The sequence below is a fragment of the Eleginops maclovinus genome, chromosome 14 (assembly GCF_036324505.1).
Source record: "Eleginops maclovinus isolate JMC-PN-2008 ecotype Puerto Natales chromosome 14, JC_Emac_rtc_rv5, whole genome shotgun sequence".
NCBI lineage: Eukaryota > Metazoa > Chordata > Actinopteri > Perciformes > Eleginopidae > Eleginops > Eleginops maclovinus.
This window is the reverse complement of record NC_086362.1, coordinates 423,237-442,247: the sequence shown is the minus strand read 5'-3', so window position 1 is coordinate 442,247 and position 19,011 is coordinate 423,237. Positions and strand designations below refer to the sequence as shown.

The window sequence follows — 19,011 nt, the reverse complement described above, 5'->3', positions numbered from 1 at the left end:
TGTTTTATCCTCCCTGGTTCCCTAAAGTATGTTTTATCCTCCCTGGTTTCCTAAAGTATATAAAGCCTCCCTGGTTCCCTAAAGTATGTTTTATCCTCCCTGGTTTCCTAAAGTATGTAAAGCCTCCCTGGTTCCCTAAAGTATATAAAGCCTCCTCGGTTCCCTAAAGTATGTAAAGCCTCCCTGGTTCCCTAAAGTATGTAAAGCCTCCCTGGTTCCCTAAAGTATATAAAGCCTCCCTGGTTCCCTCAAGTATGTTTTATCCTCCCTGGTTCCCTAAAGTATGTAAAGCCTCCCTGGTTCCCTAAAGTATATAAAGCCTCCCTGGTTCCCTAAAGTATATAAAGCCTCCTTGGTTCCCTAAAGTATGTAAAGCCTCCCTGGTTCCCTAAAGTATATAAAGCCTCCCTGGTTCCCTAAAGTATATAAAGCCTCCCTGGTTCCCTAAAGTATATAAAGCCTCCCTGGTTCCCTAAAGTATGTAAAGCCTCCCTGGTTCCCTAAAGTATATAAAGCCTCCCTGGTTCCCTAAAGTATATAAAGCCTCCCTGGTTCCCTAAAGTATATAAAGCCTCCCTGGTTCCCTAAAGTATGTAAAGCCTCCCTGGTTCCCTAAAGTATGTAAAGCCTCCCTGGTTCCCTAAAGTATATAAAGCCTCCCTGGTTCCCTAAAGTATGTTTATCCTCCCTGGTTCCCTAAAGTATATAAAGCCTCCCTGGTTCCCTAAAGTATGTAAAGCCTCCCTGGTTCCCTAAAGTATGTAAAGCCTCCCTGGTTCCCTAAAGTATGTAAAGCCTCCCTGGTTCCCTAAAGTATGTAAAGCCTCCCTGGTTCCCTAAAGTATATAAAGCCTCCCTGGTTCCCTAAAGTATGTTAAAGCCTCCCTGGTTCCCTAAAGTATGTAAAGCCTCCCTGGTTCCCTAAAGTATGTAAAGCCTCCCTGGTTCCCTAAAGTATATAAAGCCTCCCTGGTTCCCTAAAGTATATAAAGCCTCCCTGGTTCCCTAAAGTATATACAGCCTCCCTGGTTCCCTAAAGTATATAAAGCCTCCCTGGTTCCCTAAAGTATGTAAAGCCTCCCTGGTTCCCTAAAGTATATAAAGCCTCCCTGGTTCCCTAAAGTATATAAAGCCTCCCTGGTTCCCTAAAGTATATAAAGCCTCCCTGGTTCCCTAAAGTATATAAAGCCTCCCTGGTTCCCTAAAGTATGTAAAGCCTCCCTGGTTCCCTAAAGTATATAAAGCCTCCCTGGTTCCCTAAAGTATATAAAGCCTCCCTGGTTCCCTAAAGTATATAAAGCCTCCCTGGTTCCCTAAAGTATGTAAAGCCTCCCTGGTTCCCTAAAGTATGTAAAGCTCCCTGGTTCCCTAAAGTATGTAAAGCCTCCCTGGTTCCCTAAAGTATATAAAGCCTCCCTGGTTCCCTAAAGTATATAAAGCCTCCCTGGTTCCCTAAAGTATGTTAAGCCTCCCTGGTTCCCTAAAGTATATAAAGCCTCCCTGGTTCCCTAAAGTATGTAAAGCCTCCCTGGTTCCCTAAAGTATATAAAGCCTCCCTGGTTCCCTAAAGTATGTAAAGCCTCCCTGGTTCCCTAAAGTATATAAAGCCTCCCTGGTTCCCTAAAGTATGTAAAGCCTCCCTGGTTCCCTAAAGTATGTAAAGCCTCCCTGGTTCCCTAAAGTATGTAAAGCCTCCCTGGTTCCCTAAAGTATGTAAAGCCTCCCTGGTTCCCTAAAGTATGTAAAGCCTCCCTGGTTCCCTAAAGTATATAAAGCCTCCCTGGTTCCCTAAAGTATATAAAGCCTCCCTGGTTCCCTAAAGTATGTAAAGCCTCCCTGGTTCCCTAAAGTATGTAAAGCCTCCCTGGTTCCCTAAAGTATATAAAGCCTCCCTGGTTCCCTAAAGTATGTTAAAGCCTCCCTGGTTCCCTAAAGTATATAAAGCCTCCCTGGTTCCCTAAAGTATGTAAAGCCTCCCTGGTTCCCTAAAGTATTAAAGCCTCCCTGGTTCCCTAAAGTATGTAAAGCCTCCCTGGTTCCCTAAAGTATGTAAAGCCTCCCTGGTTCCCTAAAGTATATAAAGCCTCCCTGGTTCCCTAAAGTATATAAAGCCTCCCTGGTTCCCTAAAGTATTAAAGCCTCCCTGGTTCCCTAAAGTATATAAAGCCTCCCTGGTTCCCTAAAGTATGTAAAGCCTCCCTGGTTCCCTAAAGTATATAAAGCCTCCCTGGTTCCCTAAAGTATGTAAAGCCTCCCTGGTTCCCTAAAGTATATAAAGCCTCCCTGGTTCCCTAAAGTATATAAAGCCTCCCTGGTTCCCTAAAGTATATAAAGCCTCCCTGGTTCCCTAAAGTATATACAGCCTCCCTGGTTCCCTAAAGTATATACAGCCTCCCTGGTTCCCTAAAGTATATACAGCCTCCCTGGTTCCCTAAAGTATATAAAGCCTCCCTGGTTCCCTAAAGTATATAAAGCCTCCCTGGTTCCCTAAAGTATATAAAGCCTCCCTGGTTCCCTAAAGTATATAAAGCCTCCCTGGTTCCCTAAAGTATATACAGCCTCCCTGGTTCCCTAAAGTATATAAAGCCTCCCTGGTTCCCTAAAGTATGTAAAGCCTCCCTGGTTCCCTAAAGTATATACAGCCTCCCTGGTTCCCTAAAGTATGTAAAGCCTCCCTGGTTCCCTAAAGTATGTAAAGCCTCCCTGGTTCCCTAAAGTATATAAAGCCTCCCTGGTTCCCTAAAGTATGTAAAGCCTCCCTGGTTCCCTAAAGTATGTTTTATCCTCCCTGGTTCCCTAAAGTATATAAAGCCTCCCTGGTTCCCTAAAGTATGTTTTATCCTCCCTGGTTCCCTAAAGTATATAAAGCCTCCCTGGTTCCCTAAAGTATATAAAGCCTCCCTGGTTCCCTAAAGTATATAAAGCCTCCCTGGTTCCCTATAAAGCCTCCCTGGTTCCCTAAAGTATATAAAGCCTCCCTGGTTCCCTATAAAGCCTCCCTGGTTCCCTAAAGTATATAAAGCCTCCCTGGTTCCCTAAGTATAAAGCCTCCCTGGTTCCCTAAAGTATATAAAGCCTCCCTGGTTCCCTAAAGTATATAAAGCCTCCCTGGTTCCCTAAAGTATATAAAGCCTCCCTGGTTCCCTATAAAGCCTCCCTGGTTCCCTAAAGTATATAAAGCCTCCCTGGTTCCCTAAAGTATATAAAGCCTCCCTGGTTCCCTAAAGTATATAAAGCCTCCCTGGTTCCCTAAAGTATAAAGCCTCCCTGGTTCCCTAAAGTATATAAAGCCTCCCTGGTTCCCTAAAGTATATAAAGCCTCCCTGGTTCCCTAAAGTATATAAAGCCTCCCTGGTTCCCTATAAAGCCTCCCTGGTTCCCTAAAGTATATAAAGCCTCCCTGGTTCCCTAAAGTATATAAAGCCTCCCTGGTTCCCTAAAGTATATAAAGCCTCCCTGGTTCCCTATAAAGCCTCCCTGGTTCCCTAAAATATATAAAGCCTCCCTGGTTCCCTATAAAGCCTCCCTGGTTCCCTAAAGTATATAAAGCCTCCCTGGTTCCCTAAAGTATATAAAGCCTCCCTGGTTCCCTAAAGTATATAAAGCCTCCCTGGTTCCCTAAAGTATATAAAGCCTCCCTGGTTCCCTAAAGTATATAAAGCCTCCCTGGTTCCCTAAAGTATATAAAGCCTCCCTGGTTCCTATAAGCTCCTGTCTAAAGCCTCCCTGGTTCCCTAAAGTAGATAAAGCCTCCCTGGTTCCCTATAAAGCCTCCCTGGTTCCCTCAACAGCTCCCGATCTGGGTAATTGGGACATGATTCTTCAGGTTCTTGGTTTTTAGACGCTCCCTACCGCAGAGTCTCCGTGTTTCTGAGGCGGTCCCAGAGTTTATAAATCCTAAAAATATTTAACTGGGAGACAAACAGTCTGGAGACTTCTGATTGGTCAGGACGGTTCATCTTTATTGTGATTGGCTGCGGACATTCTGCTAAATATCAACAATAACACTTACATTCATGGAAAGGCAGAGAAGTTGTGGTCACATGATCACCTCACTGATGACATCACTGCGGCAGTCTGCTGCTATTGGCTCGTTAAAGGCTTGACTGACAGCTCAGTGGACCAATGAGGGAAGAGCCTTGAAGTCGGACATCAACCGACTGACTCGATCTCCAGATATGTAAAATCTGAGAAACTGGAGAAGCGTCTCACTGGTGGTATTCAGAACTCCCACGTTAGATTTAGTCAACAACAAAAAGGTTCATGACATTCCCATTAGCTAACACTAATGCTAAGCCAACCCCGGACCAAAAAGACAACACCTCCAACAGCACAGTTTCAGATCTCCAGACGTTTTGATTATGCGCAGGACGATCTTTGGTCCTGAACCTCCGTCCCAGAGATTTGAAATATAGGACAAATCGCTTTTGATTATTTTTACAAAAAGGAAACGACTTTAGTGTAAAACGTTGATCTCTGAAACATGATATCAGGTATAAAGAAAGTGCTAAAATACAAAATCAGTTTTACAAAACGTTGCGTAACGTCAGAGTGGAAACTCTGAAGACATCAGACATCGGTTTCATGAAGGTCCTCTAAAGCCCCCTCCGCAGGGAGGGGTCCCACAAGGTTCAAACGTCCATAGGAGCTTTGGGAGTGTTTGGATCTTTGGAGAGGAGCGAGTCATGCAGTTTAGAGATTAGTGTTTCATCTGAAGCGGACTCCAGGGACCATGAGAAGATCCTCCAATAGAGAAACCAGTCGACCTTCAGGCTAACATTCCCAAAGTCTTCCTGATGTTCCCCAACGTCGGAGGGGAGAGGATCCCTGAGGAATCATCAATGCTGGCGAAAGATTTCCACTAAAGTTTGGGGAATCTCAAGGATTCCCAGAGATTTCCTGAAAAGGTTCACCGCTGTTTCCTGAGGCCATCCCAGAATACTCCTCTCAGATTTAGGAGAGTTTTGACGCTGGACTCTGACCACAACAGGATCCCACACGGCTCTTTGAATCCTGCCGAGGGCCTGGAACTCCTTTCAGATAACATTACCATTTTAATGAAGTGTTTTCCCAACGTTCCTTGAAATCGCCTGGGTTAGAATCCCATAATATTCCCAAAGGAGTGTTGGGAGGTATCCTCAGTTCACTAAAAGTCTGTGCAGTCGTCATGGCAGCAGCCGGTCTGTAGAGCGTCCGTCGTGCTTGTAGTCAAAGTGTTGGGATGAGGCGGTCAGAACAGTTGCTTGATGCTGATTGGCTGGGAGGGTTGGGGTGTGAGGAGCTTTGGTTTTTACCTGAGCGGTGGGCGGGGGCGGGGGTATTCCTCACTTTTATACTGCAGTCCTGTACTGTGGGTGAGTGTCCCCTATGAGCAGCCCTACTGCAGGACACAGGATCTGTCCTCCTCTCTGATTGGTCGGAGGAGCAAGGTGGGCGGAGTCCTGTTGCACCTTTGTAACCGTACTTTCATATTTAGTGTTTTATTTTGTGCTTCTTAAACGTCACAGTCCGACCATCACGAGGGGCTCTCTGATTGGTGTAAAGTCAGTTAAAAAGAGGGCGGGCTCAGCGTCCTGAGTGTAGTGGTTGGTCAGTGGAGCAGAGTGGGCGGGGCTTTCTGTATCCTGAGTGTCTGGATGGAGGAGAGGATCTTCTTCTGGTGCCCGGCGAGGGTCACGCCCACTCTGAGCAGATCCCTGCAGACAGACAGGTAGTGAGACAGGTGTCTGACTGAAGGAGACACCAGACAGAAGGACAGGAAGTGTGAGAATAGTTACTCTGTGTCCAGCTGCGAGACCACGTCCAGGCTGGAGAGTCCGGCCGACAGGAAGCTGGCCTCGTAACGCTCCATCTTTATCGCCCGCAGCCACTCAGAGACCGAGGCACAGGCCGAGAGAGGGGGGGGGGTACGCTGGTCCAACAGGGGGTGAGACACACTGAGACACAGACAGGAGAGAGACATACAGGTGAGAAACACACAGGTGAGAGGCAGACAGCTGAGAGACAGACAGGAGAGAGACAGACAGCTGAGAGACAGACAGGTGATAAACAAACAGGTGAGAGGCAGACAGGTGAGAAACACACAGGAGAGAGGCAGACAGGTGACAGACAGACAGGTGAGAGACAGACAGAAGAGAGGCAGACAGGAGAAAGACATACAGGTGAGAAACACACAGGAGAGAGGCAGACAGGTGACAGACAGACAGGTGAGAAACAGACAGGATAGAGACAGACGGGAGAGAGACAGACAGGATAGAGACAGACAGGTGAGAGACAGACAGGTGAGAAACAGACAGGTGAGAGGCAGACAGGAGAGAGACAGACAGAAGAGAGGCAGACAGGAAAGAGACACACAGGAGAGAGGCAGACAGGTGACAGACTGACAGGTGAGAGACAGACAGAAGAGAGGCAGACAGGAGAGAGGCAGACAGAAGAGAGGCAGACAGGAGAGAGACATACAGGTGAGAAACACACAGGAGAGAGCAGACAGGAGAGAGGCAGACAGGTGAGAGGCAGACAGGTGAGAGGCAGACAGAAGAGAGCAGACAGGAGGGGGACTTACAGGTGAGAGACAGACAGGTGAGAGGCAGACAGGTGAGAAACCCACAAGTGATAGACAGACAGGAGAGAGGCAGACAGGTGATAGACAAACAGGAGAGAGGCAGACAGGAGAGAGGCAGACAGGTGAGAGCAGACAGGTGAGAGCAGACAGGAGAGAGGCAGACAGGAGAGAGGCAGACAGGAGAGAGGCAGACAGGAGAGAGGCAGACAGAAGAGAGGCAGACAGGAGAGAGACATACAGGTGAGAAACACACAGGAGAGAGCAGACAGGAGAGAGGCAGACAGGAGAGAGGCAGACAGGTGAGAGCAGACAGGTGAGAGCAGACAGGAGAGAGGCAGACAGGAGAGAGGCAGACAGGAGAGAGGCAGACAGGAGAGAGGCAGACAGGTGATAGACAGACAGGAGAGAGGCAGACACGTGATAGACAGACAGGAGAGAGGCAGACAGGAGAGAGGCAAACAGGTGAGAGACAGACAGGTGAGAGACAGACAGGAGAGAGACAGACAAGTGAGAAACACACAGGAGAGAGGCAGACAGGAGTGAGGAAGACAAGAGAGAGACAGACAGGAGAGAGGCAGACAGGTGAGAGGCAAAAGGAGAGAGACACACAGGAGAGAGACAGACAGAAGAAAGACAGACAGGTGAGAGACAGACAGGTGATAGACAAACAGGTGAGAGGCAGACAGGAGAGAGACAGACAGAAGAGAGGCAGACAGGAGAGAGACACACAGGTGAGAAACACACAGGAGAGAGGCAGACAGGTGACAGACAGACAGGTGAGAGACAGACAGAAGAGAGGCAGAAAGGTGAGAGACAGACATGATAGAGACAGACGGGAGAGAGACAGACAGGATAGAGACAGACAGGAAAGAGCAGACAGGAGAGAGCAGACAGGAGAGAGACATACAGGTGAGAGACAGACAGGTGAGAGGCAGACAGGTGAGAAACACACAGGTGAGAGGCAGACAGGTGATAGACAGACAGGAGAGAGGCAGACAGGTGATAGACAAACAGGAGAGAGGCAGACAGGAGATAGGTAGACAGGTGAGAGCAGACAGGAGAGAGCAGACAGGAGAGAGGCAGACAGGTGAGAGGCAAAAGGAGAGAGGCAGACAGGTAATAGACAGACAGGAGAGAGGCAGACAGGAGAGAGGCAAACAGGTGAGAGACAGACAGGTGAGAGACAGACAGGAGAGAGACAGACAAGTGAGAAACACACAGGAGAGAGGCAGACAGGAGTGAGGCAGACAAGAGAGAGACAGACAGGAGAGAGCCAGACAGGTGAGAGGCAAAAGGAGAGAGACACACAGGAGAGAGAAAGACAGGTGAGCAACACACAGGAGAGAGGCAGAAAGGTGAGAGACAGACAGGATAGAGACAAACAGGATAGAGACAGACGGGAGAGAGACAGATGGGAGAGAGACAGACGGGAGAGACAGACAGGATAGAGACAGACAGGAGAGAGCAGACAGGAGAGAGCAGACAGGAGAGAGACATACAGGTGAGAGACAGACAGGTGAGAGGCAGACAGGTGAGAAACACACAGGTGAGTGGCAGACAGGTGATAGACAGACAGTAGAGAGGCAGACAGGTGATAGACAAACAGGAGAGAGGCAGACAGGAGAGAGGCAGACAGGTGAGAGCAGACAGGTGAGAGCAGACAGGAGAGAGCAGACAGGAGAGAGCAGACAGGAGAGAGCAGACAGGAGAGAGGCAGACAGGTGAGAGGCAAAAGGAGAGAGATAGACAGGTGATAGACAGACAGGAGAGAGGCAGACAGGAGAGAGGCAAACAGGTGAGAGACAGACAGGAGAGAGACAGACAAGTAAAAAACACACAGGAGAGAGGCAGACAGGTGAGAGGCAAAAGGAGAGAGATAGACAGGTGATAGACAGACAGGAGAGAGACAAACAGGTGAGAGGCAGACAGGAGTGAGGCAGACAAGAGAGAGACAGACAGGATAGAGGCAGACAGGTGAGAAGCACACAGGAGAGAGGCAGAAAGGTGAGAGACAGACAGGTGAGAGACAGACAGGAGAGAGACAGACGGGAGAGAAACAGACAGGACGACCCCCCTGTCTAACAAGCTGCATTAACGACCCCCCCTCTAACAAGCTGCATTAACGTTCCCCCCCATTAACGACCCCCCCTCTAACAAGCTGCATTAACGTTCCCCCCCATTAACGACCCCCCCTCTAACAAGCTGCATTAACGACCCCCCCTCTAACAAGGTGCATTAACGACCCCCCCTCTAACAAGCTGCATTAACGTTCCCCCCCATTAACGACCCCCCCTCTAACAAGCTGCATTAACGTTCCCCCCCTCTAACAAGCTGCATTAACGACCCCCCCTCTAACAAGCTGCATTAACGACCCCCCCTCTAACAAGCTGCATTAACGTTCCCCCCTCTAACAAACTGCATTAACGACCCCCCCTCTAACAAGCTGCATTAACGTTCCCCCCCTCTAACAAGCTGCATTAACGACCCCCCCTCTAACAAGCTGCATTAACGTTCCCCCCCTCTAACAAGCTGCATTAACGACCCCCCCTCTAACAAGCTGCATTAACGACCCCCCCTCTAACAAGCTGCATTAACGACCCCCCCTCTAACAAGCTGCATTAACGTTCCCCCCCTCTAACAAGCTGCATTAACGACCCCCCCTCTAACAAGGTGCATTAACGTTCCCCCCGTCTAACAAGGTGCATTAACGTTCCCCCCCATTAACGACCCCCCCGTCTAACAAGGTGCATTAACGTTCCCCCCCATTAACGACCCCCCCCGTCTAACAAGGTGCATTAACGTTCCCCCCGTCTAACAAGCTGCATTAACGACCCCCCCGTCTAACAAGCTGCATTAACGACCCCCCCGTCTAACAAGCTGCATTAACGTTCCCCCCCATTAACGACCCCCCCGTCTAACAAGGTGCATTAACGACCCCCCCGTCTAACAAGCTGCATTAACGTTCCCCCCCATTAACGACCCCCCCGTCTAACAAGGTGCATTAACGTTCCCCCCGTCTAACAAGCTGCATTAACGACCCCCCCGTCTAACAAGCTGCATTAACGACCCCCCCGTCTAACAAGCTGCATTAACGTTCCCCCCCATTAACGACCCCCCCGTCTAACAAGCTGCATTAACGACCCCCCCGTCTAACAAGCTGCATTAACGACCCCCCCTCTAACAAGGTGCATTAACGTTCCCCCCGTCTAACAAGGTGCATTAACGACCCCGCCTCTAACAAGCTGCATTAACGTTCCCCCCCATTAACGACCCCCCCGTCTAACAAGGTGCATTAACGACCCCCCCGTCTAACAAGCTGCATTAACGACCCCCCCGTCTAACAAGGTGCATTAACGACCCCCCCTCTAACAAGCTGCATTAACGTTCCCCCCCATTAACGACCCCCCCGTCTAACAAGGTGCATTAACGACCCCCTCTCTAACAAGCTGCATTAACGACCCCCCCGTCTAACAAGGTGCATTAACGACCCCCCCTCTAACAAGCTGCATTAACGACCCCCCCGTCTAACAAGGTGCATTAACGACCCCCTCTCTAACAAGCTGCATTAACGACCCCCCCGTCTAACAAGCTGCATTAACGACCCCCCCGTCTAACAAGGTGCATTAACGACCCCCCCTCTAACAAGCTGCATTAACGACCCCCCCGTCTAACAAGCTGCATTAACGACCCCCTCTCTAACAAGCTGCATTAACGACCCCCCCTCTAACAAGCTGCATTAACGACCCCCCCGTCTAACAAGGTGCATTAACGACCCCCCCTCTAACAAGCTGCATTAACGACCCCCCGTCTAACAAGCTGCATTAACGACCCCCCCTCTAACAAGCTGCATTAACGACCCCCCGTCTAACAAGCTGCATTAACGACCCCCCCTCTAACAAGCTGCATTAACGACCCCCCCTCTAACAAGGTGCATTAACGACCCCCTCTCTAACAAGCTGCATTAACGACCCCCCCTCTAACAAGGTGCATTAACGATCCCCCGTCTAACAAGCTGCATTAACGACCCCCCCTCTAACAAGCTGCATTAACGATCCCCCTCTCTAACAAGCTGCATTAACGATCCCCCCTCTAACAAGGTGCATTAACGACCCCCCCTCTAACAAGCTGCATTAACGATCCCCCTCTCTAACAAGCTGCATTAACGACCCCCCCTCTAACAAGGTGCATTAACGATCCCCCGTCTAACAAGGTGCATTAACGACCCCCTCTCTAACAAGCTGCATTAACGACCCCCCCTCTAACAAGCTGCATTAACGATCCCCCTCTCTAACAAGCTGCATTAACGACCCCCCCGTCTAACAAGGTGCATTAACGATCCCCCGTCTAACAAGCTGCATTAACGACCCCCTCTCTAACAAGCTGCATTAACGACCCCCTCTCTAACAAGCTGCATTAACGACCCCCCCGTCTAACAAGGTGCATTAACGATCCCCCGTCTAACAAGCTGCATTAACGACCCCCTCTCTAACAAGCTGCATTAACGACCCCCTCTCTAACAAGCTGCATTAACGACCCCCCCTCTAACAAGCTGCATTAACGACCCCCCGTCTAACAAGCTGCATTAACGACCCCCCCTCTAACAAGCTGCATTAACGACCCCCCCGTCTAACAAGGTGCATTAACGACCCCCCCTCTAACAAGCTGCATTAACGATCCCCCTCTCTAACAAGCTGCATTAACGACCCCCCGTCTAACAAGGTGCATTAACGACCCCCCGTCTAACAAGGTGCATTAACGATCCCCCGTCTAACAAGGTGCATTAACGACCCCCCGTCTAACAAGCTGCATTAACGACCCCCCCTCTAACAAGCTGCATTAACGATCCCCCTCTCTAACAAGCTGCATTAACGACCCCCCGTCTAACAAGGTGCATTAACGACCCCCCGTCTAACAAGGTGCATTAACGATCCCCCGTCTAACAAGCTGCATTAACGACCCCCCCTCTAACAAGCTGCATTAACGTTCCCCCCCTCTAACAAGCTGCATTAACGACCCCCTCTCTAACAAGCTGCATTAACGACCCCCTCTCTAACAAGCTGCATTAACGACCCCCCCTCTAACAAGGTGCATTAACGACCCCCCCTCTAACAAGCTGCATTAACGACCCCCTCTCTAACAAGCTGCATTAACAACCCCCTCTCTAACAAGGTGCATTAACGACCCCCCCTCTAACAAGCTGCATTAACGACCCCCCGTCTAACAAGGTGCATTAACGATCCCCCGTCTAACAAGCTGCATTAACGACCCCCCCTCTAACAAGCTGCATTAACGATCCCCCTCTCTAACAAGCTGCATTAACGACCCCCCGTCTAACAAGGTGCATTAACGACCCCCCCGTCTAACAAGGTGCATTAACGATCCCCCGTCTAACAAGCTGCATTAACGACCCCCCCTCTAACAAGCTGCATTAACGTTCCCCCCCTCTAACAAGCTGCATTAACGACCCCCTCTCTAACAAGCTGCATTAACGACCCCCTCTCTAACAAGCTGCATTAACGACCCCCTCTCTAACAAGCTGCATTAACGACCCCCCCTCTAACAAGGTGCATTAACGACCCCCCCTCTAACAAGCTGCATTAACGATCCCCCTCTCTAACAAGCTGCATTAACGACCCCCTCTCTAACAAGCTGCATTAACGACCCCCCCGTCTAACAAGGTGCATTAACGATCCCCCGTCTAACAAGCTGCATTAACGACCCCCCCCGTCTAACAAGCTGCATTAACGACCCCCCCGTCTAACAAGCTGCATTAACGACCCCCCCGTCTAACAAGGTGCATTAACGACCCCCTCTCTAACAAGGTGCATTAACGACCCCCCCTCTAACAAGTTGCATTAACGACCCCCCCTCTAACAAGCTGCATTAACGTTCCCCCCATTAACGACCCCCCCTCTAACAAGCTGCATTAACGACCCCCCCCGTCTAACAAGCTGCATTAACGACCCCCCCGTCTAACAAGCTGCATTAACGACCCCCCCCGTCTAACAAGCTGCATTAACGACCCCCCCTCTAACAAGCTGCATTAACGTTCCCCCCTCTAACAAGCTGCATTAACGACCCCCCTTCTAACAAGCTGCATTAACGACCCCCCCCTCTAACAAGCTGCATTAACGACCCCCCCGTCTAACAAGGTGCATTAACGACCCCCCCTCTAACAAGCTGCATTAACGATCCCCCTCTCTAACAAGCTGCATTAACGACCCCCCCGTCTAACAAGGTGCATTAACGATCCCCCGTCTAACAAGCTGCATTAACGACCCCCCCGTCTAACAAGCTGCATTAACGACCCCCCCGTCTAACAAGCTGCATTAACGACCCCCCCCGTCTAACAAGGTGCATTAACGACCCCCTCTCTAACAAGGTGCATTAACGACCCCCCCTCTAACAAGTTGCATTAACGACCCCCCCTCTAACAAGCTGCATTAACGTTCCCCCCCATTAACGACCCCCCCTCTAACAAGCTGCATTAACGACCCCCCCCCGTCTAACAAGCTGCATTAACGACCCCCCCGTCTAACAAGCTGCATTAACGACCCCCCCGTCTAACAAGCTGCATTAACGACCCCCCCTCTAACAAGCTGCATTAACGACCCCCCCTTCTAACAAGCTGCATTAACGACCCCCCCTCTAACAAGCTGCATTAACGACCCCCCTTCTAACAAGCTGCATTAACGACCCCCCCTCTAACAAGGTGCATTAACGACCCCCCCTCTAACAAGCTGCATTAACGACCCCCCGTCTAACAAGGTGCATTAACGACCCCCCTCTAACAAGGTGCATTAACGACCCCCCCTCTAACAAGCTGCATTAACGACCCCCCTCTCTAACAAGGTGCATTAACGACCCCCCCTCTAACAAGCTGCATTAACGACCCCCCCTCTAACAAGCTGCATTAACGACCCCCTCTCTAACAAGCTGCATTAACGACCCCCTCTCTAACAAGCTGCATTAACGACCCCCCCGTCTAACAAGGTGCATTAACGACCCCCCCTCTAACAAGCTGCATTAACGATCCCCCTCTCTAACAAGCTGCATTAACGACCCCCCCGTCTAACAAGGTGCATTAACGATCCCCCGTCTAACAAGCTGCATTAACGACCCCCCCGTCTAACAAGCTGCATTAACGACCCCCCCGTCTAACAAGCTGCATTAACGACCCCCCCGTCTAACAAGCTGCATTAACGACCCCCCCGTCTAACAAGCTGCATTAACGACCCCCCCGTCTAACAAGGTGCATTAACGACCCCCTCTCTAACAAGGTGCATTAACGACCCCCCCTCTAACAAGCTGCATTAACGTTCCCCCCCTCTAACAAGTTGCATTAACGACCCCCCCTCTAACAAGCTGCATTAACGTTCCCCCCCATTAACGACCCCCCCTCTAACAAGCTGCATTAACGACCCCCCCGTCTAACAAGCTGCATTAACGACCCCCCCGTCTAACAAGCTGCATTAACGACCCCCCCGTCTAACAAGCTGCATTAACGACCCCCCCTCTAACAAGCTGCATTAACGTTCCCCCCCCAACAAGCTGCATTAACGACCCCCCTTCTAACAAGCTGCATTAACGACCCCCCCTCTAACAAGGTGCATTAACGACCCCCCCTCTAACAAGCTGCATTAACGACCCCCCCCGTCTAACAAGGTGCATTAACGACCCCCCCTCTAACAAGCTGCATTAACGACCCCCCCTCTAACAAGCTGCATTAACGACCCCCCCGTCTAACAAGGTGCATTGACGACCCCCCCTCTAACAAGCTGCATTAACGACCCCCTCTCTAACAAGCTGCATTAACGACCCCCCCTCTAACAAGGTGCATTAACGTTCCCCCCGTCTAACAAGCTGCATTAACGACCCCCCCTCTAACAAGCTGCATTAACGACCCCCCCTCTAACAAGGTGCATTAACGACCCCCTCTCTAACAAGCTGCATTAACGACCCCCCCTCTAACAAGGTGCATTAACGACCCCCCCTCTAACAAGGTGCATTAACGTTCCCCCCGTCTAACAAGCTGCATTAACGACCCCCCCTCTAACAAGCTGCATTAACGACCCCCCCTCTAACAAGCTGCATTAACGACCCCCCCGTCTAACAAGGTGCATTAACGTTCCCCCCGTCTAACAAGCTGCATTAACGACCCCCCCTCTAACAAGCTGCATTAACGACCCCCCCTCTAACAAGCTGCATTAACGACCCCCCGTCTAACAAGCTGCATTAACGACCCCCCCGTCTAACAAGGTGCATTAACGACCCCCTCTCTAACAAGCTGCATTAACGACCCCCCCTCTAACAAGCTGCATTAACGACCCCCCCTCTAACAAGCTGCATTAACGACCCCCCGTCTAACAAGGTGCATTAACGACCCCCCCTCTAACAAGCTGCATTAACGACCCCCCCTCTAACAAGCTGCATTAACGACCCCCCGTCTAACAAGCTGCATTAACGACCCCCCGTCTAACAAGGTGCATTAACGACCCCCCCTCTAACAAGCTGCATTAACGACCCCCCCGTCTAACAAGCTGCATTAACGACCCCCCCTCTAACAAGCTGCATTAACGACCCCCCCTCTAACAAGCTGCATTAACGACCCCCCCGTCTAACAAGCTGCATTAACGACCCCCCCTCTGAAAAGGTGCATTAACGTTCCCCCCCTCTAACAAGCTGCATTAACGACCCCCCCTCTGAAAAGGTGCATTAACGTTCCCCCCCTCTAACAAGCTGCATTAACGACCCCCCCTCTAACAAGGTGCATTAACGACCCCCCCTCTAACAAGCTGCATTAACGACCCCCTCTCTAACAAGCTGCATTAACGACCCCCTCTCTAACAAGCTGCATTAACGACCCCCCCTCTAACAAGCTGCATTAACGACCCCCCCTCTAACAAACTGCATTAACGACCCCCCCTCTAACAAGCTGCATTAACGACCCCCCCTCTAACAAGGTGCATTAACGACCCCCCCTCTAACAAGGTGCATTAACGACCCCCCCTCTAACAAGCTGCATTAACGACCCCCTCTCTAACAAACTGCATTAACGACCCCCCCTCTAACAAGCTGCATTAACGACCCCCCCTCTAACAAGGTGCATTAACGACCCCCCCTCTAACAAGGTGCATTAACGACCCCCCCTCTAACAAGCTGCATTAACGTTCCCCCCCCCCCCCCCGGAAGGAGGTGTGTAAACGAGCCTCACCTGACTCCCTCGGCGCTCGTGGCCTTCAGGGAGGCGGGGTTTCGGATCAACCTATCGAGCGAGGCCACCACATCACAGAACCTCGGCCGATTGGCTCGTTCCTTCTGCCAGCAGTCCAGCATCAGAGCATGCAGGGAGGGGGGGCAGTCCGGGGGTGGGGGTAGCCGGTAATCCTGCTCGATGGCGTTGATCACCTGACGCAGGAAATTAACAAATCAATCAAACAGGAAGACTGCCACAGTGGGGGGGGGGCTGTAATACTGCCTGCTCGTACGTCCTGGTTGCTCATGTCCCAGTACGGCCGCTCCCCGTATGACATCACCTCCCACATGACGATCCCGTAGCTCCACCCATCGCTGGCCGACGTGAACTTCCTGATCAACAAAAACAGAGCAACAATACCTTCAAACAAACAGGAATAAACAACAACAACACTTAGATTTATTTACCTTCAAACAAACAGGAATAAACAACAACAACACTTAGATTTATTTACCTTCAAACTAACAGGAATAAACAACAACAACACTTAGATTTATTTACCTTCAAACAAACAGGAATAAACAACAACAACACTTAGATTTATTTACCTTCAAACTAACAGGAATAAACAACAACAACACTTAGATTTATTTACCTTCAAACAAACAGGAATAAACAACAACAACACTTAGATTTATTTACCTTCAAACAAACAGGAATAAACAACAACAACACTTAGATTTATTTACCTTCAAACAAACAGGAATAAACAACAACAACACTTAGATTTATTTACCTTCAAACAAACAGGAATAAACAACAACAACACTTAGATTTATTTACCTTCAAACAAACAGGAATAAACAACAACAACACTTAGATTTATTTACCTTCAAACAAACAGGAATAAACAACAACAACACTTAGATTTATTTACCTTCAAACTAACAGGAATAAACAACAACAACACTTAGATTTATTTACCTTCAAACAAACAGGAATAAACAACAACAACACTTAGATTTATTTACCTTCAAACAAACAGGAATAAACAACAACAACACTTAGATTTATTTACCTTCAAACAAACAGGAATAAACAACAACAACACTTAGATTTATTTACCTTCAAACAAACAGGAATAAACAACAACAACACTAAAGCAATGAGGCGGCATTAGCGGGGGAGTAAAGAAGGCTCACCTGTAGGCGATGGCTTCAGGCGCCGTCCAGCGGATGGGGATCTTTCCTCCCTGAGACACAGAGTGTTAGTGGGGGGGGGTCACAGAGAAAGCACTGAGCAATGTGATGAAGAGGAGGGGGGGGTACCAGAGAGCTGGTGTACGTCGGGTCGGACGAGTTCTCCGTCAGGAACCGGCTGAGCCCGAAGTCCGACACCTGCAGACACAGCCAGGGTTAGGAACCTGTAGGAACTGTTTATGAACCCGTAGGAACTGTTTATGAACCATTAGGAACTGTTTATGAACCTGTAGGAACTGTTTATGAACCATTAGGAACTGTTTAGGAACCTGTAGGAACTGTTTATGAACCTGTAGGAACTGTTTATGAACCTTTAGGAACTGTTTAGGAACCTGTAGGAACTGTTTATGAACCTTTAGGAACCTGTAGGAACTGTTTATGAACCTGTAGGAACTGTTTATGAACCTGTAGGAACTGTTTAGGAACCTGTAGGAACTGTTTATGAACCTGTAGGAACTGTTTAGGAACCTGTAGGAACTGTTTATGAACCTGTAGGAACTGTTTATGAACCTTTAGGAACCTGTAGGAACTGTTTAGGAACCTGTAGGAACTGTTTATGAACCTTTAGGAACCTGTAGGAACTGTTTATGAACCTGTAGGAACTGTTTATGAACCTGTAGGACCTGTTTATGAACCTGTAGGAACTGTTTATGAACCTGTAGGAACTGTTTATGAACCTGTAGGAACCTGTAGGAACTGTTTATGAACCTTTAGGAACTGTTTAGGAACCTGTAGGAACTGTTTATGAACCTTTAGGAACTGTTTATGAGCCTGTAGGAACTGTTTATGAACCTTTAGGAACCTGTAGGAACTGTTTATGAACCTGTAGGAACTGTTTAGGAACCTGTAGGAACTGTTTATGAACCTGTAGGAACTGTTTAGGAACCTGTAGGAACTGTTTATGAACCTGTAGGAACTGTTTAGGAACCTGTAGGAACTGTTTAGGAACCTTTAGGAACTGTTTATGAACCTGTAGGAACTGTTTATGAACCTTTAGGAACTGTTTATGAACCTGTAGGAACTGTTTAGGAACCTGTAGGAACTGTTTATGAACCTGTAGGAACCTGTAGGAACTGTTTATGAACCTGTAGGAACTGTTTAGGAACTGTTTATGAACCTGTAGGAACTGTTTAAGAACCTGTAGGAACTGTTTATGAACCTTTAGGAACCTGTAGGAACTGTTTATGAACCTGTGGGAACTGTTTAGGAACTGTTTATGAACCTGTAGGAACTGTTTAGGAACCTGTAGGAACTGTTTAGGAACCTGTAGGAACTGTTTAGGAACCTTTAGGAACTGTTTATGAACCTGTAGGAACTGTTTATGAACCTGTAGGAACTGTTTAGGAACCTGTAGGAACTGTTTATGAACCTGTAGGAACTGTTTAGGAACCTGTAGGAACTGTTTATGAACCTGTAGGAACTGTTTAGGAACCTGTAGGAACTGTTTATGAACCTGTAGGAACTGTTTAGGAACCTGTAGGAACTGTTTATGAACCTTTAGGAACTGTTTAGGAACCTGTAGGAACTGTTTATGAACCTGTAGGAACTGTTTAGGAACTGTTTATGAACCTGTAGGAACTGTTTAGGAACCTGTAGGAACTGTTTAGGAACCTTTAGGAACTGTTTATGAACCTGTAGGAACTGTTTATGAACCTGTAGGAACTGTTTAGGAACCTGTATGAACTGTTTAGGAACCTGTAGGAACTGTTTATGAACCTTTAGGAACTGTTTAGGAACCTGTAGGAACTGTTAATGAACCTGTAGGAACTGTTTAGGAACCTGTAGGAACTGTTTATGAACTTTTAGGAACCTGTAGGAACTGTTTAGGAACCTGTAGGAACTGTTTAGGAACTGTTTAGGAACCTATAGGAACTGTTTAGGAACCTGTAGGAACTGTTTAGGAACCTGTAGGAACTGTTTAGGAACCCGTAGGAACTGTTCAAGAACCTATAGGAACTGTTTAGGAACCTGTAGGAACTGAACTTGTAGGAACT

General features: G+C 48.9%; 1 protein-coding gene across 4 annotated transcripts in view; it reads right to left on the bottom strand.

Moving 5' to 3' along the window:
* Nucleotides 1-3,941: 3,941 nt before the first annotated feature.
* LOC134875799 (ephrin type-B receptor 4b-like) overlaps nucleotides 3,942-19,011 on the bottom strand; it is a 40,652-nt gene continuing 25,582 nt past the window's right edge. For all 4 annotated transcript variants that reach the window (XM_063900453.1, XM_063900451.1, XM_063900452.1 and 1 more), the window contains 6 exons: nucleotides 17,087-17,155; nucleotides 16,961-17,010; nucleotides 16,051-16,150; nucleotides 15,777-15,970; nucleotides 5,778-5,936; nucleotides 3,942-5,696 (listed from right to left, as the gene is read on the bottom strand). In XM_063900453.1, coding sequence (XP_063756523.1) covers nucleotides 5,591-5,696; nucleotides 5,778-5,936; nucleotides 15,777-15,970; nucleotides 16,051-16,150; nucleotides 16,961-17,010; nucleotides 17,087-17,155 — 678 coding nt within the window. In that variant the 3' untranslated portion in view covers nucleotides 3,942-5,590. The remainder of the gene's footprint in view (nucleotides 5,697-5,777; nucleotides 5,937-15,776; nucleotides 15,971-16,050; nucleotides 16,151-16,960; nucleotides 17,011-17,086; nucleotides 17,156-19,011) is intronic.